The sequence below is a fragment of the Neovison vison genome, chromosome 8 (assembly GCF_020171115.1).
Source record: "Neovison vison isolate M4711 chromosome 8, ASM_NN_V1, whole genome shotgun sequence".
Classification (NCBI taxonomy): domain Eukaryota; kingdom Metazoa; phylum Chordata; class Mammalia; order Carnivora; family Mustelidae; genus Neogale; species Neogale vison.
Genome location: NC_058098.1, coordinates 112,913,799 through 112,940,986, shown reverse-complemented (window position 1 = coordinate 112,940,986; position 27,188 = coordinate 112,913,799). Strand labels below are relative to the sequence as shown.

Below are 27,188 nucleotides of genomic sequence, written 5' to 3'. Positions count from 1 at the left end.
TGTGGTATGAACTGAAATCTCAGTCTCTAAAATTTTTGGCTCATGACTTCTGCCTTTGAAGTTCTATCTTCATTTTCCAGCAATCACCATTTCTGCTGATCCAGGATCTTTCTCTAGCAGCTTCTGGTGGATTCTGAGTACTTATTCAGTCCCTTCCACCTTGTTCTACAGCCATCTAAATGTATCCCCAAACCCTTACCTCACCCAAAGGCATTTAAGAAGTTTCTATGTAACCTGTCCACTTAACTGCTATCCTGGCTACTTTCTTTTGGCTTGAGTCCAAGGGCCCACCATATATTGCTTATGTGGTATGTCACAGAGAAAGCATGAAGAAGATGAGCTGACTTCTGCATACCACTTTTCCGACAGCGCCCAACATGGGGCTCAATCCCATGACCCTGAGATCATGACCTGATCCAAAATCAAGAGTCAGATGCTTAACTGACTAAGCCACCCAGGGCCCCAGTAATTATCTTATTTAATGCTTTCAATAATCCCATGAAATAGGTATCATTATGGTTGCTTAGATAAGGAAGTGGAGAGCCAAATAAATTAAGTAACTTGACCAAGTTAACACACCTCATTGGTGAAAAAACTCTAGGACTGAAACCCAGGTTTTGCGAGCAGTCTGTTAAGTAAGAGCCCTTATTCTACCGTCTGACTTGAGTTCAAATTCTGACTCTGCTACTCATTAGATGTGTTACCTAATGAAGATTACATTAAACTTCTCTGTGCCTTGATTTCCTGATTTGTTAAATGGAAGTAATAACTGCAGTTACCTAACCTAGCTGTTGTGGTAAACACTAAATGAGAAAACAAATCTGTAAAGGCATTAGTACTCGGCAATAGGAAGACTCAATAAATGTTGCTTTCTCAGATCCAACTAATGTGCATGTTCCTCTACAGTACAGTAGGCAGTGTAATAGGAGGGACCACCAGGCCAGGCTTGATTATAACCATTATCCCCTTCCAGCCTGCCTTGATGCTTGACATTCTCACCATTGGTCTGACTTGGTTAGGTCATAAGGCATTGCTTATAGATAGTAATTGCTAGAATGATTCTATTACCTCAGAGATCGAATGAGTAGATCCTTCGAATTTTCAGAGGGAATTATCCAACATTCACATCCAACTCAAGCAGGAGCAATGGTGACTGTTATTCTCCCTTGGTGTGATGGACAAACAGCAGGTTTAACCATTCAGCTTATAATTAGATTGGCCACGTGTACTGTTGTTCTGATTAAATGGCTACCCAACTCTCACAACGGATGTAGGCAAGGTGCAGAAGAGACTAAAGTTTCGTTCTAATTATGCAATGCTGCCTCCTTTTTATCTCCATCCAGAATGTCCTGAAGTTCACAGAGCAGGAACACCCTGACTATTACCTACTTCTGGTGTGTGTTCAGCGCCTCCGAGTATTTATCTCGCATTACACCTTGCTGTTTCAATGCAATGAGGATTTGCTTATTCAGAAACGGAAAAAGCTCAAGAAGTAAGCTTCTAATGTTGCCATCTAGAGGGTTGATCAAAGTTTCCTGAGAACAGGGATACAGACAATGTGGATACCTGTCACAGGTGACCTAAGTGTATGTTAGGTGGCTGAAATACAGTGACGGGGGTAGAAGAGAATAGAAAAGAGGAGGGAAATGAGGTGGTCAGGCTGGCTACGGGCGGGAGGGATCTATTACCTGGTGGTAAAATTTCCATCAGGTAATAGGTACAATTATTTTGGAAAAATAAAAACAGTTTTACTCTAATCCCTATGCAGGCCCCCTCTTATGTTATTAAACATCTGGAAAATAGTTACTGTTTCCCTAAGCTTGCCAGGTTAAAAAAATGCAGCTTAAAGGCCAGAATGTGGTTTCTTTCATGAACTCAACAAGTATTTATTGAGCACTTACTGCCTATCAGTCACTGCTCTGCTACTGAGTATATTACAATCAACAAAACGGACAAAAATATTTGCCACATGGAGCTTACTTTCTAGAGCTGGACAGCCAGTTAATAAATAGACAGTGTAAGTATTATGGAAAAAAACACAACAAATAAGGGTGGCGGTTGAACAAATTTCATGCCAAAAAGAAAGAAAAAGAGCTGACTAGAGAGATCTGGGCTTCAGAAGGAACAGAAGCAATTCACAGCAGAATTTCCTAATGACCTAAAAGTTCTTTTAACCTCATCCCAACCCAATGAGGAAAACAATCATTTCTGTGGATGTTTGAGACCAGAATAAGATGCCATCTCCCAATCTAGGGCTCCTCTAATGGCAGATATCTTCCTATACCATCCTTTTCCCTCAAACTTAACTCAGGTTATCAATCAGCATCCCTCTTCTTGCCCACATCTAGCTTGCACTGTTATGGAAATAACCTGGTTTGTAGAGGGCCATGGAGAGAGAGAGGAGGGAGAGAACTTCGCAGCCTAGCTTCATTTCTGAAATATTGTCTCCTTGTCTCTCTTGGCATAATCTGTGTGTTCAGAGCCAATTTCCCACTGTACACTCCGAAAATCATTACTTCCGTTCTCATAGGTCATCCATGGCAAAACTGTACAAAGGGCTGGCTTCCCAGTGTGCAAATACCGGACAAGATGCTTCCCCTACTGCTGGCCCTGAGGCTGTCCGTGACAGTGGGATCCACTCAGAAGAGATACTGCAGCCCTACCCTTCTGCTCCCAGTTCTGGCCCTGCTGTCACGTAAGCGCTTGTTGCATGAAAAGTTTACATGGCAATGCCCTTGGGTGCCAAGTCATCTGTATGCAGTAGCAGGAGAGCCTGGAATAGGAGAACGACCTACCGGACTCTTCCCTCCCTCTTGCTTCATCAGGCCTATATAAGGCAGGCAAGCTGCTGACCCTATGACTGGATCCCAGAGGAAGGCTAATGTTAAGGGGTAGGCCTGGAGGCTGAGGCTACTACTAACAATTTCATCACACATATCCACGCTCTACCTACAGTTTCTTTGGGTTGAGACAATGATTGGGTGGAAGAAGACAGGAAGGCATCTTACAACTCCTCAGAAGGTGGGGGGAATATACTTAAGTTCTCCAAAAGGTGTAGTAGAGGGAAAGAGAATCTCAGTTAGGGGTGAGTGGAAGTTAAGACTGAGGATAAAAATAGGCCTGAGGTGATGCAGAAAGCATGCTATTAGCCCTTCCTAATTCCCCCTGAAGCTTCCTCAGAAAGGTATTTCGTAAGTTCTTTTCTTCACTTATGACAGCTTCTCTCTTTTTTTTTCTATATATATTTTTAAATTTTTATTTTTTATAAACATATATTTTTATCCCCAGGGGTACAGGTCTGTGAATTGCCAGGTTTACGCACTTCACAGCACTCACCCCAGGACATACCCTCCCCAATGTTCATAGCCCCACCCCCCTCCCCCCAGCAACCCTCAGTTTGTTTTGTGAGACTACAAGTCACTTATGGTTTGTCTCCCTCCCAATCCCATCTTGTTTTATTTATTCTTCTCCTATCCCCTTTACCCCCAATGTTGCATCTCCATTCCCTCATATCAGGGAGATCATATGATAGTTGTCTTTCTCCAATTGACTTACTTCGCTAAGCATGATGCCCTCTAGTTCCATCCACGTCATCGCAAATGGCAAGATTTCATTTCTTTTGACGGTTGCATAGTATTCCATTGTGTATATATACCACATCTTATTAATCCATTCATCTGTTGATGGACATCTAGGGTCTTTCCATAGTTTGGCTATAGTGGACATTGCTGCTATAAACATTTGGGTGCACGTGTCCCTTCGGAGCACCACGTTTGTATCTTTAGGATATATACACAGTAGTGCAATCGCTGGGTCATAAGGTAGCTCTATTTTCAATTTTTTGAGGAACCTCCACACTGTTTTCCAGAGTGGTTGCACAAGCTTGCATTCCCACCAACAGTGCAAGAGGGTTCCCCTCTCTCCTCATTCTTGCCAGTATCTGTCATTTCTTGACTTGTTAATTTTAGCCATTCTGACTGGTGTGAGGTGGTATCTCATTGTAGTTTTGATTTGTATTTCCTTGATGCCGTGTGATGTGGAGCATTTTTTCATGTGTCTGTTGGCCATCTAGATGTCTTCTTTGCAGAAATGTCTGTTCATGTCCTCTACCCATTTCTTGATAGGATTATTTGTTCTTTGGGTGTTGAGTTTGCTAAGTTCTTTATAGATTTTGGACACTAGTCCTTTATCTGATATGTCGTTTGCAAATATCTTCTCCCATTCTGTCAGTTGTCTTTTGGTTTTGTTAACTGTTTCCTTTGCTGTGCAAAAGCTTTTGATCTTGATGAAATTCCAATAGCTCATTTTTGCCCTTGCTTCCCCTGCCTTTGGCGATGTTCCTACGAAGATGTTGCTGCGGCTGAGGTCGAAGAGGTTGCTGCCTGTGTTCTCCTCAAGGATTTTGATGGATTCCTTTCTCACATTGAGGTCCTTCATCCATTTTGAGGCTATTTTCGCGTGTGGCATAAGGAAATGGTCCAATTTCATTTTTCTGCATGTGGCTGTCCAATTTTCTCAACACCATTTATTAAAGAGGCTGTCTTTTTTCCATTGGACATTCTTTACTGCTTTGTCAAAAATTAGTTGACCATAGAGTTGAGGGTCTATTTCTGGGCTCTCTATTCTGTTTCCATTGACCTATGTGTCTGTTTTTGTGCCAATACCATGCTGTCTTGATGATGACAGCTTTGTAATAGAGTTTGAAGTCCGGAATTGTGATGCCACCAACTTTGGCTTTCTTTTTCAATATTCCTTTGGCTATTCGAGGTCTTTTCTGGTTCCATATAAGTTTTAGGATTATTTGTTCCATTTCTTTGAAAAAAAAATGGATGGTATTTTGATAGGAATTGCATTAAATGTGTAGATTGCTTTAGGTAGCATAGACATTTTCACAAGATTTATTCTTGCAATCCAGGAGCATGGAACATTTTTCCATTTCTTTGTGTCTTCCTCAATTTCTTTCATGAGTACTTTATAATTTTCTGAGTATAGATTCTTAGCTTCTTTGGTTAGGTTTATTCCTAGGTATCTTATAGTTTTGGGTACAATTGTAAATGGGATTGACTCCTTAATATCTCTTTCTTCTTTCTTGTTGGTGTAGAGAAATGCAACTGATTTCTGTGCATTGATTTTATATCCTGACACTTGACTGAATTCCTGTACAAGTTCTAGCAGTTTTGGAGTGGAGTCTTTTGGGTTTTCCACATATAGTATCATATCATCTGCAAAGAGTGATAGTTTGACTTCTTCTTTGCCGATTTGGATGCCTTTAATTTCCTTTTGTTGTCAGATTGCTGAGGCTAGGACTTCTAGTACTATGTTGAATAGCAGTGGTGATAATGGACATCCCTGCCGTGTTCCTGACCTTAGCGGAAAAGCTTTCAGTTTTTCTCCATTGAGAATGATATTTGTGGTGGGTTTTTCATAGATGGCTTTGATAATATTGAGGTATGTGCCCTCTATCCCTACACTTTGAAGAGTTTTGATCAGGAAGGATGCTGTACTTTGTCAAATGCTCTTTTAGCATCTATTGAGAGTATCATATGGTTCTTGTTCTTTCTTTTATTAATGTGTTCTATCACATTGATTGATTTGCAGATGTTGAACCAACCTTGCAGCCCTGGAATAAATCCCACTTGGTCGTAGTGAATAATCCTTTTAATGTACTGTTGAATCCTATTGGTTAGTATTTTGGTGAGAATTTTCACATCTGTGTTCATCAAGGATATTGGTCTATAGTTCTCTTTTTTGATGGGATCCTTGTCTGGTTTTGGGATCAAGGTGATGCTGGCCTCATAAAATGAGTTTGGAAGTTTTCCTTCCCTTTCTGTTTTTTGGAACAGTTTCAGGAGAATAGGAATTATTTCTTCTTTAAATGTTTGGTAGAATTCCCCCGGGAAGCCATCTGGCCCTGGGCTTTTGTTTGTTTGGAGATTTTTGATGACTGTTTCAATCTCCTTACTGGTTATGGGTCTGTTCAGGTTTTCTATTTCTTCTTGGCTCAGCTGTGGTAGTTTATATGTCTCTAAAAATGCATCCATTTCTTCCAGATATGACAGTTTCTCTTAAAGCTGTTTTGTGCTGTGGATGTATTTGATAGCTTTTTAAAGTCTCTGCACACAACCCTTTAGTACACTACCTGGATTCTTATTCATGAATCTTCTTGATGATGTTTACATTAAGAATTAGGGCATTTATATATATTTGGAATTCTTTACCTCTGAAGGATAAAGTCAAATTAGCTATTTTTGAAACCAGGATTTCTGGAAAGATAATGGAAACTAAAACTCAAAATTCCAAATCCAGTACTCCATCGAATAGACAATTCTCATAAAAGTAATTCCTTAGACTATAATTTCTGCTTTGGGTTTTATTTAAGGAAAAAATTAGAAGTTTTAGCTACTTTGCTTTCCTAAAATTACAATGAAGTGAGGGATAGGCAACTGAGATTATTTCAATTCTTAATCACTACAATTTTTGAAATGCCAATTTTAATCATTGGAAGGAATGTATGATCAGTAATGCAAAATATACTGTTTCCTTTTTCTGCCCTCATCACTTAAAATTGAGAGCATATATCATGGAAAGGCAGAAGCACAGATGTGGAAAGAGAGAGAGATTCTATAATTATTCTGAAACCTATGAGACATTAAACTTCCTATAAATAGAGCCCAGGAAGATTTTCTTCATATAGAGAAAACCCTACAAATCCTATAGGGGAGAACTCCATTCAGGAAACAAAACAAAACAAAACTTTTCCTGGGTGGAGAGTGGGAGACAGATAGGCAGGAAGTGGGGGTTTACTTTGTGGGTCTCTTCAGCTTTTACCACAACAATAAAGCTATCTTCTTTGAAGTGCAACAAATAGAGTAAAAAAAAAAAAAAAAAAGAAAAAATCCCTAGAGAGTATACCCAGACCAAAAAGATGGCTGCCATTGCACTCTGTTGGAAAATGGCCAGTAAAAATTTAACAATTTTCCAAGTGAAAAGACGATTCAAGTCAGGTCAATATTTCATTTTACCTTTGAGTGTGAGATCTTATTTTCATCTTAAGATCACCACAAAAAGATACTCAGTATTTGCATGTTTTCTTTCTTTTTAATACATCTGCATTTTTGTGGTGGAATGAATAAACTATAAATAAATAAAAGGTTGGGTCAGTGGGTAGTCATGCACTCACATCTGCTTGGAAATTATCTTCCATCACAACTGGCAAATCCCATCCAATCTGATGTTTTTGCTACGCTCATATCCTATTCATTACTCGATTAAACATGAAATTGGGCATATTTAGAGCGAGAGCCTTTTCATTTGGGTGGTTGTTTTTGTGGGTGAAAGTTTGAGATGACTTTATACAGCATGCTCTATAGCCACAAAATTTTTCAGGTTATTATGAAAACTTCAAATACATACAAAAGTAAAGTGTACAGTGAACCCCATATACCATCATCCAGATTCAACAGTTTTTCAGATCGTACCACATTTGTTTCATTTAGAAATTTAATTGTTTTTAAGCGTGAAGATCCATGAATCGAACAAAAGTTCCCTCCATTATTTTGCATCCTATTGCTAGGAGAAAAAAAGGGGGAGGAGAGTAAAAGGAGGTACCTTTGATTCTGGCCCCGTGGTGGGTGGGTCAGAGCTTCCACGTGGAGAGCGGTGACCATCCTTGGTTGACCCGCGATCTCGGTGCACAGCCTCCTTGCTCAGAGAGATACTTCGGTCATTTGCTTCACAGATGTCGTTTTCACCCTCCCACATGGGGGGCCTGGGGGACTCCTTAGCTGAAGCTTGTGGAGCTTGGTAGGTGACGCAAGCAGGCGCCTGGGAGGGCAGAGAGGGGAGGAACCGACAGTTTTGTGCCTAAGCAGTAGCTAGCAGATGCGTGTTGCTCCGGGCCTCGGGCTTCGGGGAGAGGCCTGTGCTAATCCGCCGTAAGCACACCTCTTTTGTATTCTGTTTCCCCTTTAAAGACATTTGATGCCCCCAGTGAAGAAGAGCCAACAACAGCAAAGCCTGATGGAGAGCATGCAGCCTGGGAAGCCCAGTGAGTGGGAGATGGAGGGCAGAAAGCACGAGAGGCCTGAGAGCCTCCTGGCGCCGGCGCAGTTCTGTGCGGCTGAGCAGGACGTGAAGGCGCTCGCCGGGCCCCTGCAGGCCATCCCCGAGATGGACTTCGAGCCCTCGCCCGCCGAGCCGCTGGGCAACGTGGAGCGGTCCCTGCGCGCCCCGGCGGAGCTCCTGCCCGACGCCCGCGGCTTCGTGCCCGCGGGCTATGAGGAGTTCGAGTACGGCGGCGAGATCTTCGCGCTTCCCGCGCCCTACGATGAGGAGCCGTTCCAGGCCCCGGCCCTCTTCGAGAACTGCTCGCCCGCCTCTTCCGAGTCCAGCCTGGACATCTGCTTCCTGCGGCCCGTCAGCTTCGCCATGGAGGCCGAGCGGCCCGAGCACCCGCTGCAGCCGCTGCCCAAGAGCGCCACGTCTCCGGCGGGCAGCAGCAGCGCCTACAAGCTGGAGGCGGCGGCGCAGGCGCACGGCAAGGCCAAGCCGCTGAGCCGCTCGCTCAAGGAGTTCCCGCGCGCGCCGCCCCCCGAGGGCGTGGCCCCGCGCCTCTACAGCACGCGCAGCAGCAGCGGCGGCCGCGCGCCGCTCAAGGCCGAGCGCACCGCGCAGCCCCACGGCCAGGCCGCCGCCGCAGCCGCCGCCGCCGCCCGCGGCGCGCCCAGGACCTTCTTCCCCCAACAGAGGTCCCAAAGCGAAAAGCAGACCTATTTGGAAGTAAGGAGGGTAAAGTAAAACCGAACCCAAACCCACAGCGCCGGCAGCCCCGGGCCTAGATCTCCAGAGAGCAACCTGGGCTCCCCTAGCGTGGAGGGGAAGCGGGCTGGCCAGAGGGGGAGCGGAGGCCGCCGGGGGAAAGCCCGGGTCGGAGGCTTGTAAGTCAGGTGCCCTCGGTGTGGCGAGCGGTAGCTCCGGTCCTGCAGGGCCAGGGCACGAGGGCGTGTCCTCCACGAAAGGGCTAGTAGTTCCTGAGCAAACACTTAATTTCTCTGTAGGAAGGCAAAGAGGCCTCAGAGAAGACGGACTCTTAGACCTGTCGACACCGTCAGCCACCCTGCCCCACACCTCCCCCGAACAGTTAGGGGTGTTCTCTGCTTTGCCGCTTAAGCGGTGCGGCCCCTCACAGTTGCACTTGGCATTCAAAGTCCCGCACACTAGTCCCAGCCTTGTTTCCCCTGCCTGCGAGGCGCCCCTTCTCGTGGAGGTGTTCAAAACACAGAACCCGGTGTGCCGGTCTGCCCCACTCCCCGACCCGCCCTGGCCTTGCCTGTAGCTAGGGAGAAGGCAAGTTGCCCCGTCTCACTGCGGACTCCCTGCAAAGTCTGCGGCACGTGTGACTGGAAAAGAGTGTCGCGTTGCTTTGCAGATTCCACTGGGACGGGGGACAACACGATAGATTCGAGGAGGCGCTGATTCGCAAATATCTTCTTAGGCGTCCATATCAGTGTTCAGTATTTTGACGTCCAGCCTTGCACTCTGCAAGCCATGGGACGTTTAAAGGGTTGTTAAGTACATATCCACGAAAGGGCTAGTAGTTCCTGAGCAAACACTTAATTTCTCTGCGTGTGATTGGAACAATGCTATTTCTAATTAAGCAGAGAGTGACAGGACAGCTTTGACCTCTGCCACCATCCTTCCTGTTTAACCCGTTTAAGAGTAGTGGTTAGGGTTTACAGGGCCGCTCTGTACTTGTACATCTCGAAAATGATACAGTCCGGGCCTAACTTGTATCAAGCTGGAAGACCTTTTGCCTAAGCTAAAGGAGGTTTTTCCAGGAATAAGAGCCCTATAATCCATCTATTCCCATTTCCAAGTGAGTTGGGACGGTTGAGGATCACTGACTCCTTTCATTCAATCGTTTTTCAGCAGACACGGGGCTAAGGACTTGAGGGTTCAGAAATGAATGGCACCTGAGTCTCTGCCCTCCAGGACCACTGGCTTATCTCAGAAAGGAAACACAGACACACAGACTTAAAATAAATGGTGGGAACACGTCGGAAGTGCATTTAGACCCTGCTGGGGCAATGGTGGACAGACAGGGCCTTCTGGATAAATTGATGTCTGAATTTAATTTTAAAAGCTGCCTAGATGGAGTGAGGTAGGGAAATAGGAAAAAGGCTCATGAGTCTTTTTTAGAAACAGCAGGGTGATGCTTTTCTTCTTGAATACTGTGCCAGGTGGGACTGGTGGACAATAGGCCAGAGGAAAAAGAAGGGGCTGGGTCATGAAGAACCTTGGAGCCCGTAGCCCATCTGGACTTCAGAATCAAAGTCTGACTGGTTCCTGCAGAGGGACCTTCGTATGCTCAGCTAAAGTTGCTGAGATTCCCCAGAGTTCTGAATTTTTTTTTTTTTTTCTGGCGTTGATTTTCAACTCTGAACTTTACAAAATTCTATGAGGCAAAATTTCTTAGGCAAATCAATCTTAGGCATGTGTCAAAGTTTAAAAGTTCATTAGCAAGGGAGGTAGGCAGGAAATAATAATGGCAATTCAAACTGACTTGAGATAGGCAGAGATTTACATATAAAGCCTTCTAACTAGTGTAGTCTAAGCTGCCAAAATGCTTTTATGTCACATGTTCATGAAAGTCTCTCCCCCTCAGTGAATATGTGAAAAAATGGGAGTTCAACAATTGACAGGAAAAAAAAGACATTAATCAGAAATAACAAGTAATATATCTGAGAAGCAAACGATGAGTCATATATTTGTGACTCTTTATCAGACATACCAGATAACAATAAACAGTATATTAGGTACTGTTAATCAGACATCCTGGACAGCAAGTTGCATCCCCTAGCAGTGTCATATATGAGTCAAGTTGGTTCAGAAAGTGACAATAAGGAGATGGCAAATAGAGGTCAGCTAAAAGAGACCTTTTCTCTTTCAGTTATCAGTATCATGCAAAGGTCACCTTGCTTATTATTTCTGTTTTTGGACAAAATTTTTCTTTCTAAAGATTCAGAAGGTATCCTAGAGAGAGATAGAATGCACAGTCCAGGTGGGCAGAGACTGTGTGTGGATATATGTGTGCATGTGTGTATGTATGTGCACATACATGCATGTGTGTACGTGGGCAGTCCTCTGTACATGTATATATGTGTATATGTGTGCATGTTTGTATGTGAGTGTGTGGTTGAGGTGGAAGTGAGGTGGGGTTTTCGTCGCAAAAGATGAACCCTTTGAAAGCCCTATCTTTAACAGTGTCAGCTCTTTGCTGTTGAGATGTGTAAAGCTCCTACTATTCCATCTCCTTAAATACACTCTGTGTATCTTCCACCCGTGCCCTGACGAGCCAGACAAACCCTGTCTCTAAGAGTCAGGAAAGAAGGCTGCATGCTTTAGTATAAGGAACACCTACCTGGGTGTCAGGAGATCTGACACCTGTCCTGGCTCTGCTGCCAAATAGCTGTGTGCTTTTGGGTAACTCGCTTGGCATCTCTGTGCCTCCAGTTTTCTCATCTGTAGAATTAAGACAATACATACCTTACATAACTCACAGTGTTGTTATGGGGCATCAGGCCAAATAAGATAAAGTATGTGGATAGGCTTTGTAAAGTGTGGAATGCTATACAAATGCAAGATATTATCAAGATCATGATTGCACAGAGAGATTTTCCTTAAACTTAATATATTTAGTTCCTAAGCAGTCCCTAAAAGCCCAGTTGTCAAAATGTGGTCCTTAGGCTGGTAGTAAATGCGTCCATTACCTGGGAGCTTATTACAGTTGCAGAATGTGGGCTCAATCCCAGACCTACTGAATCAGAGTCTGCGTCTTAGCAGGAGTCCGGGGGGACTCATGAATGCTAAGAGCAGGTGGGCAGGAGCATACCTTAAACCACTGGTTTTAAAATCTCAGTGTGCGTAAGGATTACCTAGACCTAACTCCAGAGTTTCTGACTCTGCAAGTCTGGGTTGGGGCTCAGGCAATATACATTTTAAATAAAAGCTCCGGTTCATCCTGTCGCCCCAGGACCACAGTTTGAGAAACAGCACACTAAGCCGTCAAGACGTTGCTCTCCACAGCATAGTAATGAATCTTAGTAGCATCTCGGGGAAGCTCTAGATCTGCTACTATAACTGCAAGCTAAATTCTCAGAGTCAAACACACGTTTCCTGAAAAAAAAAAAAAAAAATCATCCCCACGCCTCCCTTCACGGTCAGCAAGCAGTCACCCATTCAACTCATGCTCGTTTCATAGTGGTTTTTGCTGTGACTCCGTGGGTTCTCTTAGATTCAAAATGCAGCAACTGTATTAGGTGGCTTTTAGGTCTCAGTCACTCCACAGTAAATAATACTTCATTCATCTGGAACAGAAATATAAGTGTATATCTGTTTTATTTAGCACATCTCACACTTAAAAGGAAACTAGAAAGTTCACAGAAGATAGAGCCTTATTTTTTTAAATTAATTTTTACTTCACACTGTACCTACCATGAATTAAGAATGCCAAAAACTTTACTAAATGTGTATTTACAGATTAAAAGTGTGCGGCAGGCACACATACACACACGCACGTATGTGCCCATATAGATATGGTTGACAGCTACTTCTAAACAGATCTGACCCCGCAAAACCTCCTTCCCTCATTTATGTCTAAAATGGAGAGTTAGGAGCATGAGTTTAGAACTAGCATTGCGATGAAGGAACTACCTTATTTTGTAGAAAGAGAAACATTCCCAGAGACGTGAGGGGACCGCTGCTCGTTACCCAGCAAGACAGGATTGGTGCCAGAATAAGAAGTTACTCTCCATAGCCTTTAGATACTAACTTCCCTTATGTCCTGATCTTTAAATATTGTTATACCGTAATCCTACTCTAAGGCTGTTTGTCTTGATACGTACAAATTACTTCTGCACTCAGCAGAATTGTCCTCTTTTCACTGATTTCTTAATTAGCCTAGGTTTGCTTTAATGGGAATAGGGTGCTCCCCGTTATTCTTTGGGGTGAGAGGGGAAGGTGACAAAGTTTAAAAAAATGGTCCCAGTCAGGATAACGTTAGCTTTGGAAAGAGTAAATAACCACCCCTCTTTTGTATTTTCAGGAGATGCATTTAGAAGACACCACCAGATTCTGTCCAAAGGAAGAAAGAGAAAGCGAACAAACATCTTTCAGCGATCAAAACCCCAGGCAAGACCAGAAAGGGGGCTTTCGCAGCTCCTTCCGCAAGCTCTTTAAAAAGAAGTGAGTAGCCCTTAGACAAGACAGCATTGTAACTCATTTCCCTTTGGGCTAAGTCTGGAGGTTTTAATCATAATAAGTTTTAAGTAGCCTGGTTTCACACACAGCTTCAAGCCCAGTGCCTGCAGCCAGTAGCCACAATTCCTGTCAGGTGAAGATGTTTCTTACTGTATTTTTCTAGAGTAAAAGCAGACTCAGCCCTGTCCTCTGCCTCTTTTAGCTCCACTTCCTTGTTCCCAAAGTCATGTGTCTGACAGGATGAAGCGAGGAGGTCCCCAGGGTAATGAGCTGGTGACAATCAAATCCATTTAGATGGGGAGGCCTGGGTTCCACTGTGGGAGTTGGGTGTAATGGGTGTTCCTTCCAAATCTACCCACCTGTGGAAAGTTTTTCAAGGCGTCTCAGCATTTCTGCCTGTAGGAGTCTATAGTTATCCTGGACACTAGTACATGGTTATCGGGACTTTTGCTAGTGTTTTTCCTTAGCATAAATGATGGAATGGATTTGACTTGGGCCTGAGTTAAAGAAAATCATGTCAGTGGGGTTTCCATACTCCATAGGAGGCCAAAACAAGACATTTGCCTTCGGTGGTCCTTCTAAGACTCTGAATCCTTGCTGTAGGAAATCACTCCCCAGGCATTTAGGCCAGCACTTACCAGCACTGTCTTATAGACTGGGAGATGGTGGCCAGACCCCAGCATGAAATGTAAAGAAGAGAGATTTGAGCCTTTAGCATTTGACCTGAGAAGGATTCTCCAGTCTAGGCATTCCCTGCCTGGGAGACTACTTACTGTCCCTTATCTCCACTGGTCCTCATGCCACCTCCCCCTTCCTTGGAGAGATTTTTCCTGCTACTTAGTTTCTCTTGTTAGAGAAGGTTCTTGCAGTCAGTTTTAAACAGTTAGTGGATGGAAAAGCTAAAGACATTGTAGCTGCCTTTGGAGAGTTGCTGGTAAGTGAGGAAGTTGAGGAACATCACTTTTTCCTTGAGGGTAGAAGTTACTGGCTGATTTAGACAATGGTTTTGATGAAAGGGGGCAGGCCTGGAGTGAGGACTTTTTTTGGATGGTGTATCTAATTTTTCTCCCATGGGGAGGGATGTAGCGAGATGAGATTCGTGCATCGCTGGGTGTGGGCCCTGCCTGCTGTTGCTGGAAGAATGAGGAAAAGGAAGAAAGCGACAGTATCGCAGTTAGACCCAGTACTGCTCCACAGAGTCCCCTTTCGGTTTTGCCAAGGTCCACATGATTATTGCTAGATCCCCTTTATTTTTTTATTTTTTTTTAAAAGATTTTATTTGTTTATTTGGCAGACAGAGATCACAAGTAGACAGAGAGGCAGGCAGAGAGAGAGAGAGAGAGGGAAGCAGGCTCCCTGCTGAGCAGAGAGCCCGATGTGGGACTCGATCCCAGGACCCTGAGATCATGACCTGAGCCGAAGGCAGCGGCTTAACCCACTGAGACACCCAGGTGCCCGCTAGATCCCCTTTATGTAGGGAGTGAGGAGTTAAGACTTGTATCCCTCTCTTTACATTCATAGATTAGATTTTTCTTGGCCTAGGGCCTACCTCTGTCGTGTTTGGCCAGGATGGAGAGACCTGGAAGCAGACAACCCTCCAGCCCCACCTCAGGATTTAGGCTCCTGAATCCTTCTAAGGACTCCTAAGAGAGGCGCTGCTTAACCTATCTCTTTTTTTAGACCGCAGTGTTCCCAAACAAATAGCCAATTTTTTGCTTACTGTCCTTTATAGTGAGTGAGCCTGTCTGTCATAAAACAGTGAGCCATGGATTCACCACTGGTTCCTTTACAAATTCCCAGTTTTCAGAGCAATATAGGAAAACGCTCTGCCAGTTACTTGAGGCAGAGGAGGTAGACTTGTCCTCTCTGTATCTGGTGGGCAGAAGTCGGAACAGTGGGTAAAAGGGTGAACTTTCTAAAAATGCAGGTACTGGAAGTGGAGCTGGCTGCCTCATGAGGGACTGGGTTCTCCTGAGTAGAAGCTGGGTGACCCTGGGCAGGGATGCTAATGGAAGGGATTCCTGCACTGAGTGGGAAATTGCCCAAGATGAGCACCTGAGTCCTTTCTAGTGCTGAGATTTGCTTTATCTGTACTTTGGCTTTGTTTTAGATCAATCTGAGTAATCACATCTTTTTAACACCTGGAACAAGAAATTAATATGGCGTTGGGACCTATAATTTTAAAGACTCACCATGTGGAAGACCTGATTTTATCTTTCTGTAGCCCTCCCACCACCCCCTGGCCCCCAGCCTTGGCACAATGCTGAGGACTAGCTGTGGACTCTCCAAATTCATGTTGGTTAATTGCTTTCAGTCTTCTTGCACCTTTTGGGGATCCTTCTTAGAGGGTTCAGTGGATCTCCTTAGTCCTCTTATCCTTTCTCATAGATCAGTCTCCCCTGCATCAGTCACAATGCTGCCACCAAACCTGCTGCTTGCTGCTGCCTTTGTGTTTAGAGTCCGAAGCGGTCTATGAATGGAAGTCAAGGGGGGACCACACAGGTGGCCGCTCCCTCTGGCAGGCTTTCCTGGCTTTGAACATCTGGGGTAGGGTCCTGAGCACCCCCAGCTGGTACTTGCTCATCCCCTTGGGTCAGGAAGCTGCGAGGGGCGCTTTGGGACTCTGCACAGGATAAAGAAGCAGCTTGAGGAGTTTCTCCTGAGTGTTCTTGTGTAAGAACCATGGGAAATTTGCTCCATTATGCTAAGAGAGAGAGGAAGGGCAAGGAGGTCCCAGAGCAACACAGAAAGGTCAGCGGCTCTTAACTCAGATGAGAACGCACCATCCTTCTCCAGAGTTAAGCATTCTTTCTTACGTGCATGTGCTCTGTGAGACACTTGTATAGGAATTGTGAATGTCATAGTCCCAGCTGTTATGTAGGAACTTGCACTCTGAAGTCAGGCATGTGGACTGATACAGGGAGGAACTGGAAAGAGACATTTAGTTCATTCTCCTCCCATGTGTTGGGAGGTCAGGCTGGCAGCAAGCCCTGTGACTTGAAGAAGTGGTTCAACCTGGGTACCAGAACCATGCCGCAGCCTGGCCTTAGAGGTCCGAAATGGACTAGTGCCAGAAGAGCCACCAGTGTCACATTTGGGGCTCGCTGCCTGCCTCCCCACAGCCCTCTGGAGGCTCATTCCTGTCCACACTGACACCCTTTTTGTATCCATAGGGGCTTGTTTGGCTGGTGGCCCCACACACCCAGAGTGCTGCTTCGGGATGAAGCTAGGCATGGAGCCAGATGCAACAGAAAACCTGAGAAAGGGTTCTCTTCCCTCTGAGGCTGGGAGGGCCGAATACTCAGACCCACAAGGATTCAAAAGGGAGAGTCAAGTTGACATCATAAAAAAAAAAAAAATCCTGAAAAATGCCTAAGATATTTGGGGAAAAGGATGATGCTCTGATTATTTCTGTCTCAGGCACATTTGTCCTGGGTAGATACCAGGTCACATGTCCCTGAAAGCTGCCCAGAATTGATCAGAATAAAGACTACCTATCTAAAGCTTGGAAATGTTAAGTGACTTTAAAAATTTGAAATGAATTTCCTCAGAAGCCAGGAACAGACCTAATGTGATAGGCTGATGCTGGACTGAATCCTTCTCTCTCTGCCTTAGAGCAGGGAGTAAGGCACACTGTCCCATTCTGGAAGGCTGTATATGGAGGCTTCAGGACTTACATCTAGACTACTCTGAAGCATGAGGCAAATGCTACTTTATCTTTATGTATAAATCTGCACTTAGTTTAATAAGTATTCTTGGTTGGGGGTGTGGTATGGAGGAAGAGGGTTCTGGAAGACAGTTTAAGGGTACAGAGTAGAGAGGCTCTTTTTATCCTCAAATTTGGGGGAGTAGAAGAAAAAGCACATGGCTTCCAAATGATTAATTCTGCTTCCTCACCCATTCTTTTCCTCTTTAACATTTTATACCGTATATACCTCAGACTGTCTGCTTCCTACATCATCACTCTCCCTGCACGAATCACACCAAAATCTCTCTTTTCTTAATCACACACACACACACAGAATATGTCTGCAGGGCTCCATGTAACTGAACATCAGTGGGTCCTCCTCTTTGGTATCTTTTCAGCTGTTTCTGTAAATGCCCAGCCTCGGCTGTGGAACAGACCATGTAATAGAAAGCAGGACTACCAAAGAACTAATTGATAATGTACCCCACCTTCTTTACCTCCTCCCAGCCTATCTCAAGTCCTTCTCCCATTGCTTACCCACTCTGGGCTCTGCTCTCATCTCCCATCTCGTTTCCCTACATCACTTCCAAATTAAAGGAGATGATTGAAGGCATAACATTTTGGATGATTTAAACCTCATTACAAATGTGTCTTAATAGGTCATTTGAAATCCATCACTAAGTTAAATATCTTTAGTGTACTAGGCTCTGTCTAGCACAAAAGAAGTAAGAGACATAGTTGTAGCCCAGTAGAAGCTTACAGTTCACATGTAAGGGTAATCTAGCTGAAGGTTCACTAGCTAGAACATAGGAAGCACTCAACAAACATACAGTATACGAATGCTCATTTGTCACCCTATTGGTTACCAGGACCAACTGATTTGGGCGACAGGATGGGTGTCCCCTGCTCCCTTACTTTTCCATGTGCAGGTCTTCTAAAGCTTACACAACAGACAGTCTTTCCAATCAGAAAACCACCCCTTCTTAGGTCATAGGGTTCCACGGCACTGGATTCTACCCCTCCTCCCTTCCCCAGCTCCAAATAAACTTACACGGCTTATTTGTAGCAGATCTATATGTGTATGACCTACCCAGCTTGTTATTTTCTTTGTCTCTGTGGACTGAGTGGAAGGAAACGTAGCGATGATTATTCTCTTTCCATCAAGCACTTGGATTGCTCTGTGTCAGAATGTACTGGCAGCCACTGTACCCTTATCCAGCAAGCATTTGCCTGCCCGTTCCTCTAGCGTCTGCTCACATCTGCCCTGCAGTCAACCAAAATGGCCCCAGGAGCTCAAAAGCCATTTCTGTTTTATAGATGAAGGCAATAAAAGCAAATTCACTGGCCCCTTTTCCAAGATTCTGCAGGTTATTTCCTGGTAATTTATACATTACTTCAAAGCCTAACGACCACATATTGGGAAGAGTCCAAGTGGCCACATACTCTGTAGGCATTGCAAAGAGGGCAGTTAAAATTGTCTTTAAGAGGTTAAAACGGAGCATATAGTCATGGCCACAGTAGAATGCTGGATTTTGAAGAGGATTAGCAACGTAGTCATTAGTTAATTAATAGTTAATATCAAGAGATGCAGAGAAATTCAAATACTTGGAGACACAGAGAAAGTGGTTTGTGAGAAGAGCAGTTAAAAAAAGAAAATACTAAGCTGAGTTTGTGGACTTTGAAAACCAGACAGGGCGATTTTGGCATTTGTTTCAGAAATGGGAACGCAACTGGTGAAGATTTCTGTGGTCCTTGGGGCTGGTGGTGACATCAAAGCTTTCCCATTTCCAGGTAAACACTAAACAGTTGCATGTTGGAACCATCAAAGTATGACATATTGGGTTTTGAAGCGATCAGTTATAGCTAAGAGGGGGAAATGTGAAGTAAAGATTTTAAGTTTTGACTGATGATTTTCTGATGAGAAACTGCCACATGGGGGGAACTATTCAGAAGAAACACCAGCCAGATTCAAATCTTGCTTCCTATTTCCCACCCCCAAACTTATAGGTATTCCTAGCCTTCTGGATAGCAGAAGATATGGGGAAAGAATAAAACTGTCAAAAATATATCTTCCTAACATTTTGGGCACAGCTGTACTACTCAGGGAGGATTTGAACTGTAGGTAGGTGGGAATTCTGAATTGAGAGAAGACAAGGAGTTTTAGGGTGGGGCATGTGGAGGCTGTTTCAAGGGAGAGTTCCAAGGGGGCTTCTGAAAAGGCAAAGGACTTTCAGCCCACCAGATAAGATATAATCTTATCTGATGAGGATGCAGATGGACTGGTGTTGAGAGAAAGAATCGTTTTTCCTCTGTGCACGGGAGTGTGGTGGAAAAGTGCTGCTTCCTGACCGGAAGTAGAAAACATGGTAGGCAGCTCTGGCTTCATCTGTGATACCAAGTATCAGGGTGAATAGTGAAAACATCCAGTCAGTCATTAGGTTTCCAGACATCAAGATTTTAGTCTTTGTGTGGATCTAGCTTCTTTCCTTGGATAATGTAAAGGGATGTGTGAATTCTGCCCAATTAATGCAATAAATGATAGAGTCACAATTAACTTATCTAACAGCAGCAGTGAGGACTCGTAGCATACCAAAGACAGTGAAAGAACTTACCCTTCTTTTGTGGAGAGTGGAAGCATGCTCGATTCTGCCTCAGCATATGGAGAACTTGTTCAGTTGTCTAGGAGCTTTGGACAAAGAACTTCAATAACATCACTTGCATACATCCTACATGAGGTCTTTTCATACTGGTTCTTAGTGGGCTAGTTCTACCCATTCTAGCTCAGAATTTAAGTTAGTCAAAGGGCCCCAGCGTAGCTTATCAGAGGTTATTTCCAGAAAGCCTCCTCCCTCCAGGGACTTCTGACATGAACAATCTGGAGAAGGTGCAGAGCTGGAATGGATTACCCAACTGGCTTAACCAAGATAAAGGAAGAATGCACCCTCGACTGGGGACTCAATTGGACTGATCTGAGTCATTGACTATTGATTGGGCTTGGTCTCCTTCATGGTGGTTGAGATGATAGAATCTCCTCAATCTGACTACTGTACTAATTTCTGCATCCTACCAAATGTGGCATATATGTGTGGTTGGCTTCAATAAATCTTTCATTTCAAAATGAAAACAAGCAAAAGTAAGAGTTTGTAATGTAACGCCCAAATTCAGTAATGGCCCTTGATAGATAATCTTGGCTGAGAACAATGAATCCCATCCATTTGAATTTAAGGGCCTTGGTAATTGGTGGAGTAGTTACTTGGTTGAATCAAAAATAGGATTTCCTCCATTTCCTGAGCTTTTATTCCCCCTTTACGTTATACACAATATCTTACACTGACATACACAGTTGTCACAACTGTCTCCATAAAGCATTAGAAAGATATTCTCTTTACGTTCGTTGCAAACTTTAGTTACACATGTCCTGAGTCATGAAATGGAAGGGAAGTAAAAATTATTCCAGATCTATGAGGCAACTGTTTTACAAATGCAAAGCAATTTGGATAAAATATCTGAAAACAATTAAAACCAAATCAACCTGTACTTTATCTGTGTGCTGAGATTTTAGGTCCAGTGGATCAGAATACAGGGAAAAAACTAATGAGAATCCCTCAATGGATCCTTCACCCACCAAACAAGATTTCTTCAGAAACCGACTTGCTCTTGCAAATGACCTTGACCAAGGAACAGCTGTGTAAAACATATTTAAAGTTGTATTGTCAAGTGGTAAGATGAGGATAAAAAGCCTGTATATATCTGTTTAGGAATATATATATACTTATATATATTGATGTATAAATCCCTGAGGAAAACTAGTATAAATACTTACATATGAAACCAAATCAACATACAAGACCCTGAAGAGTTGAAGATTAGTCTATGGGTGAGAGCTGGCTTTTTGAACCTCAGCACTTGGGAAAAGGGAAATGAAGACTTTTCACAGCTTTACAGAAACACAGTAAATTTGGAAGAAAATAAATGTTTGTAAGAACAAAAACTTCCAACTTGAAGTCATTCCCCCAGTATAATACTGAGCATGTAACGTGGATGTGAGTTTTTTGCTTCCCAGGCACTTACCTTAGGAATTCATCCCAGGATTCTCAGGCTAATACACACGATGCCAGGGGCCAGTTCTGTCTTGCCATATGTCTTCCAAAAACCCAAGCCAATACCTAACATCCCTTGAGGCAAAGGATCAATTAACAGAGTTGTGTTTTACCTGTTGCCAATCTGAGTTGTGGAGGATTTGCACTTAAGCCATAATAGAGAAGGTTCACAGCTCGTAGACACATTGCTCTCTGAACAGGAAGAGAACCCTGAGAGCAGTATTTCTCTTGCTCTGTGGTTTGGAAAATCAGTACAGGGAACAAAGATTTCTCCTGAAACCGGGAGGCCAAAGAAACATTTTCCCTCGTGTGGGTTGTGCTGCTGATGAGAACAGTGCAGAGTCCGTGTGTTACTGAGTGTTCAGGACTCAAAGATCCCTTAGTGATCCTGAGTGTCCCATTCACTCATGAACGGATGGATTGGGGGGAAAAGCACTTATTCAGCTACATCCTCTTTTTAAAAGGATTTTCTTCAGTCTGGAAAGAAGGGGCAACAACTTCGGTGCTTTAGTGGCTCGCACACAGGGGTTGCTCCAAAACACCAGGTCAGAATGAAAACTTAGGGCTGGCAATACCTTATTCTGTTTTCTAGAAGGAAGCTGTAAAAAACACCAGAGTTCTTATAGTTCAGACAGAGGAATCATTGCAGTGAGGGTGGCCTGGGTATGGGGTGTTAGAATGTGCTCGTTTCCACACAGAGATGTCCAAGATGGTCCACATCCTTGACATGCCCCGAACTAAGAATAACAGAAAAAAAATGAGGTTTAAACAATTTGTCTCTCTTACCGGACAATCATCTGTAATAAATTAGAGGCATTTGGTGACTGTCCATTCAGAATCTTGGAACTCAGACCAACTTCTTGAGGGGCTGTTCCTCTAGGAACGTGTTATTTCATAGAATCGGGGAAGTTCTACTTTTGAGTGTTAAACAGGTTTTCTTCTGCTTGTCTGATGATTAGTTAGGAACTCATCCATTATCCACTTTGAACAATAGGTGATCTGGAACACTTAAAAGATCACTGCCAAGTTTGGGGAGTTTCCAGTATTTAGGTGTAAGCCAAGCTTTTCATTTTCCTGAAATTCATGAACCCCTTGGAAGCCAGATTTCTCCCCATGAGTAGGCTGAGGACGGTTTCGGGGGAGTGCCCGAAAGCGCAGTGCAGAACTGACTGAGCCTGGAAAGTGAAGTACGAGTCACAGTCTTTTAAGTAACATGTAAAAACAATAACATTTCTCTCCTCTTCATAATGTTGGTCATTAAAATGATCGACTACTGGGAAGGTTTCAAAACTGTCACACACCTCCTAAATTTTCATTTTGATAACATCCTTTGAAAAAGTCTTGACGTTACATCTGTAGCACAACTCAGTTTCGTTACAGTTTATGAAACTAGCCTGTAACACTAGTAATAATTAGTGCTGCTCTTCTCTGGGTCTCCATCACCTGGAATTTGGGTTTTTCTGGTAATTTCCTAACTGCCCCCAAGTACTGTCTGTGCCCATCTGTGCACATTAATATTCCCAAATACCGCATTGTGTGAAACTCTTTGACTGTTCTTATTTGTCAAATTCTGAACTCCTTGACTTGACCTCCAAGGCTGTCCGTGTCTGCAGCGCGGCCACCAGTCCTGTCTGTGGCTGCCATCCCCCGCTTCGCAGGCCTGCTGGGCGGCGCGCCTCCGCGGAGCTGGGCTCTTACCGCTGGCTGTAGGCCACGCGGCCCTGCCTCACTCCTTGCCCCAGCCGCCTTCCTCTCTGCCAGTCTTCGAGGTCCAGCGTTAAGTCCCTCATCTTCCTGTGATCTCTGGTGCTGTAACTTGTCTATCTTTTGATGCGCTTTGTCTTGTCTTCCCGAGAAGAATGTAAGTCCCTTCAAGGGCAGGAACTACAACAAACTATGATGTATCTCTTTAAATTCCTCTCCACCTCTTGAATAGTACACAGTAGGCTACGAAGAATAATTTCTACTCATCATCTGACAGAGAGTCATTCCTCATTGAGGTTGTCGCTTTACCTTCCTGCCTTTTAATTTTTTTAAAAAAGAAAAATACCAAAGGAAATAAAAGACAGTTGTCTTCCAAAGCAGTTTGGCTTAAAGGCAAAAGGCACTACTGCCACGTTCACAGCATCTAGAGTTAGAAAACATCACTCCACCAAAAAAAAAAAAAAAAAAACAAAAAAAGTTTGCTACTTTTTTCTGTGTTGTGCTGGCTCATTTCATCATCTTTCTATGTAGTAGTATAAATTGACAGTAGAGATAGGATCTTTAATGACGTTTCTTAATGACACTTAATATAACGTTGCATGAGAGATGAAGTCAGGAAGTCAGGGTGAGAAAGAGCCTTGCAATTCCTGCAGCTGTAAGCTCTAGTCTCCCGGAGAAGTGCAGTTTACATGGGAGGCCGCAGCGGTCTCCTGGGAGTGCCTGGGTTCCTCCCGCCCCTAAGAGATGAGGGGGATGTTTCTGCACAGGCTGGGAGCAGCACCTGGTCCCTTCCGAAGCCTGGTATGGTCTGGATAGAAGCCCGAGCAAGGATCGCCCTGCTTTTCTGAACCCCAAACTAGAGTCTTGGAGAACCAGGGATCTGTGGACCCACGCTGCAGGGTTCTCTGCAGTGGGGGGGCTTCATCATGGGACAAATAGTTTAAACCTATCGGGGGCTTGAAAGTAGAATGGTGTTTTGTGCTTGCCCAGGGAAAACCCTTTAAAGCTTTCTATAGTATCTCATGATCTCATACCTCATTCACGTACTTCTTCAAGTCTTTACGGATACGTTTCTTTCTCCATGAGGGCCCTTGTAAAAATTCAGATTCCTGGGTCCTAGCTCAGTCCCACTTTACTGGAGCATTTGCGAGTGGGGCCCAGGCATCTGCATTTTAAGTGCTCGCAGGTGACGGTTCAGCCCACTGACAGCTGAGAGCTGTTACCTCTTAGACCGATAAGCTGAACGATCTCATATGTAAACTTCAGCACTCAGAGTCTAGCCATAGATGGGAATTTAGGACAGAATAAAGAACTGATTACACTACCTTGAGATATAGAAGGTTGATGGTTCATCAAAACCCAAATGAATCTTTCTGAATTCATACCTTTATTGTCTGTGTCCTTTACTATCACATACAGTAAGATTTTGGTTAAAATATACATATACACAGGATTAGTGTCCTTTATAATAGATTGGTAGAATTGATTGTATATTCCAGATAATCGCATGTACTTAGGAAAACAATAAAATGAATGTCTTATGTTAAGTTGTACAATAAAATTAAATCTAGTTTTCAGACTAAACTTTCTCTTGAAACATCACCATTACTGATTTTCTCCCTGAGCCTAAAACCAGTAATGCTTTTGCAACACTTGGGATTCTCACTGCCCGAAAGTTGATTCAACTTAAAGATGTGCGTGTAGTCCTCTCAGCACCTGAGCATCCTGGCACTTCCGGAATATGGGCCAGTGAGTCTCACATGGTGGGGAGGGGGTGAGGAAAAAGGAAAATGTGATAGAAGAGAGGTTGAGAAAATTGATGAGGACCTATATATTTTAAGGGAAAAAAATAGAAATTTTATTTTTTAAAAAGATTTTTATTTATTTGAGAGAGAGAGTGAGCACAAGTGGGGGGAGTAATGTCAGAGGGAGCGGGAGAAGCAGGCTCCCTACTGAGCAGGGAGCCCGTTAGAGGACCCGATCCCAGGACTCTGGGATCACAACCTGAGCTGAAGGCAGATCCTCAACTGACTGAGCCACTCAAATGCCCCTAGACCAAAGTTTTAAACATCTGTATAAGAACATATGATATGATCTAGGCAATGCTGAAAATGTTGTTTTTGGGGGTTGTCAGACATGCAAAATAGTCAAGATTTTTTTACCCAAATAGCTTGTTTTCCAAAACTTGTTTTCAAAGAGCTTATGCATGTGTGATCTTGGTAAGTCATCTAAACTTGTTTCTTTTCTATAGATTTTTTTCCCTCCCTTCTTGCCTCATTCCCTTCAGAGATAGTAGCATTAAATGCTCATACTTCTTAGCAGGAATACTGAATGTGTTTTCTTTCTTCCTCATGTATTTAAAGTTCTTCGTCTGAAGGCAGTGGGATCTACTGTAAAGGCCTGTTGCCGGATACTATCTGTGTTTCTAAGTGGATTGTTTCCATTCAGCACTAGGTCACATCCCCTCTCCTCATTATCACACTTTCCAACTGGGGCAAACCCTTTAGCATTCAAGCATGCACTTATTTCTACCATTTTTAAAGCAAAAGATACCTTGACTGCTCTGCCTGTGCCTTATGTCTCTGCTTACCTTTCCAGGGAAGCGTGAGAGGGAACTGCTCCAGTTCTCTGCTCCCATGCTTCATTAGACTTGCTGGGCCCGCACCCCTCCACTGAGCTGGTTGTGTCCAGGTCATCACGGACTTTCCCCTTGCTCAATGAATGGTCCACTCTCCCTATCAAACCTATCTGACATGCTTATCCCCTCTTCCTTCTGAAATAATTTACTAGGCTCCAAGGGCACAGACTGCGGTTGGCTTCTGTCTTCATTGATCTGTTTGCTGGTTCTCCCTCCTTCTCCCTCTCTTGTCAGAGGGCCCTGGGGCTCTCCTTGACTTAGATCTCTTCTTTTTCCATTCTGTACTTAGCTTCTTTGGCGATCTAATCCAGTCTGCTAGCTTTCAAATATGATCTTTATGAAAGTGACTCCCAATTTTATATCCTCAGCCTAGACTCATCCCTGATTTCAGACTCCTAACTCCCATCACCTCCTGGCACCCCTCAGATGTCTAACATATTTATTGAGCTGAATGTGTCCTAGCCTGCTTCAGCTCTACCTTCCCAACTCAGTTTATGGTAACTTTGTTCTTCTAGTTGCCAAAAACCTTGAAGTCCTCCTTGACAATTCTGTTTCTTTTCTTTTAATTCTTTTTTTTTTTAAAAAGATATTTATTTATTTATTTATTTGAGAGAGAGCGAGCACAAGGGGTAGGGAGGGGCAGAGGGACAAGCAGACTCCCCGCTGAGCACAGAGCCCATCTTTGGGCTTTCTCCAAGGACCATGAGGTAATGACCTGAGCCAAAGTCAGACACTTAACTTACTGAGCCACCCAGGCACCCCGACAATTCTGTTACTTAAGCCCCACATTCAGTATCTCAGCAAATTGGATGTCTCTGACCACTTCTCACCACCTGCACTACTATTATCTTGACCAAGCTGCCTTCTGTTGGACTAACCTCCCCACTCCCACTCTGAACCCCTAATTATTCTCAACATGGCAGCCAGAGCAAAGCTCTACTCAAATGCTCTACGGGCTCTATTTTCATGGAAGCCAAAGTCATTACAAGTGATCTGCATCCCATTAAACCGCTGATGGCTTCTCCTATTCTGCCCACATTCTTTCCTTTCTAGGCACACATAGCCTCACTATTCCTCCCGCCTCTAGGCTTCTGAACTGTTCTTTCACTGCATCTCAGCATATCCCTTCCTCAGACACTTGCATGTCTCCTTCCTTCACCTCCTTCAAGTCCTTACTCATACGCCACCTTCTCTGAGCTGACTCTGATCATTGCCTTTATATACCACCACCCCATCCCTTACATTCCCAATCACCTTGTCCTTTTCTTTGCTCGTAGCAGTTACAACATTCCAATGTATATGCTGTTTCTCATTGTCTACATCTCCTCATTAGATGATTAATCTTATCAGATTAAACAGATTTTTTTTTTATTCATTGCTATGTTCCTAACATCAGAAGTGTACCTGGAACAGCAAATATTTGTTGACTAGTCAGATGGGCCCTATGAAATTCTTATAATACAGTCAGTCAAAACCAAATTAAGTGAGAGTGAACATTAAAGGAAGTTGGATGGTAAAGAATCAAGAAGTTATGGGGACTTTAGGATAAAATATCAACCTCTTCAAAGATACACAAAAACAGTCCAACTTTGAAAACATATCCCTCATAACTTTAGTTACCTTTTTTAAGTACTTACTTAATTACTATTCTATGAAATAAAATATTTCATTCTATGAAAGGCATTGGGCTTCACATATATTACCTTTAAACCTCATTGGAGTCCCCCAGTAGATTATTAGCCTCACATATTGAGGTGTAGTAGAGACTCAGATTATATAAATAACTTCTCCAAAGTCACAC

The 27,188-nt window shown here is 43.6% G+C and overlaps 1 protein-coding gene across 2 annotated transcripts in view; it reads left to right on the top strand.

Annotated features, from left to right (window-relative positions):
- The window catches only part of ARHGEF33 (Rho guanine nucleotide exchange factor 33), a 49,943-nt gene extending 28,976 nt beyond the window's left edge, over positions 1–20,967 (top strand). The window contains exons 12-16 of one of the 2 annotated variants that reach the window (XM_044261707.1): positions 1,344–1,492; positions 2,531–2,695; positions 7,974–8,787; positions 13,103–13,242; positions 20,508–20,967. In XM_044261707.1, coding sequence (XP_044117642.1) covers positions 1,344–1,492; positions 2,531–2,695; positions 7,974–8,787; positions 13,103–13,242; positions 20,508–20,637 — 1,398 coding nt within the window. In that variant the 3' untranslated portion in view covers positions 20,638–20,967. Of the gene's footprint in view, positions 1–1,343; positions 1,493–2,530; positions 2,696–7,973; positions 8,788–13,102; positions 13,243–18,661; positions 20,157–20,507 lie in introns of those variants that run through there. The other variant, XM_044261708.1, reaches the window with a different exon arrangement.
- The last annotated feature ends 6,221 nt before the right edge of the window (positions 20,968–27,188 follow it).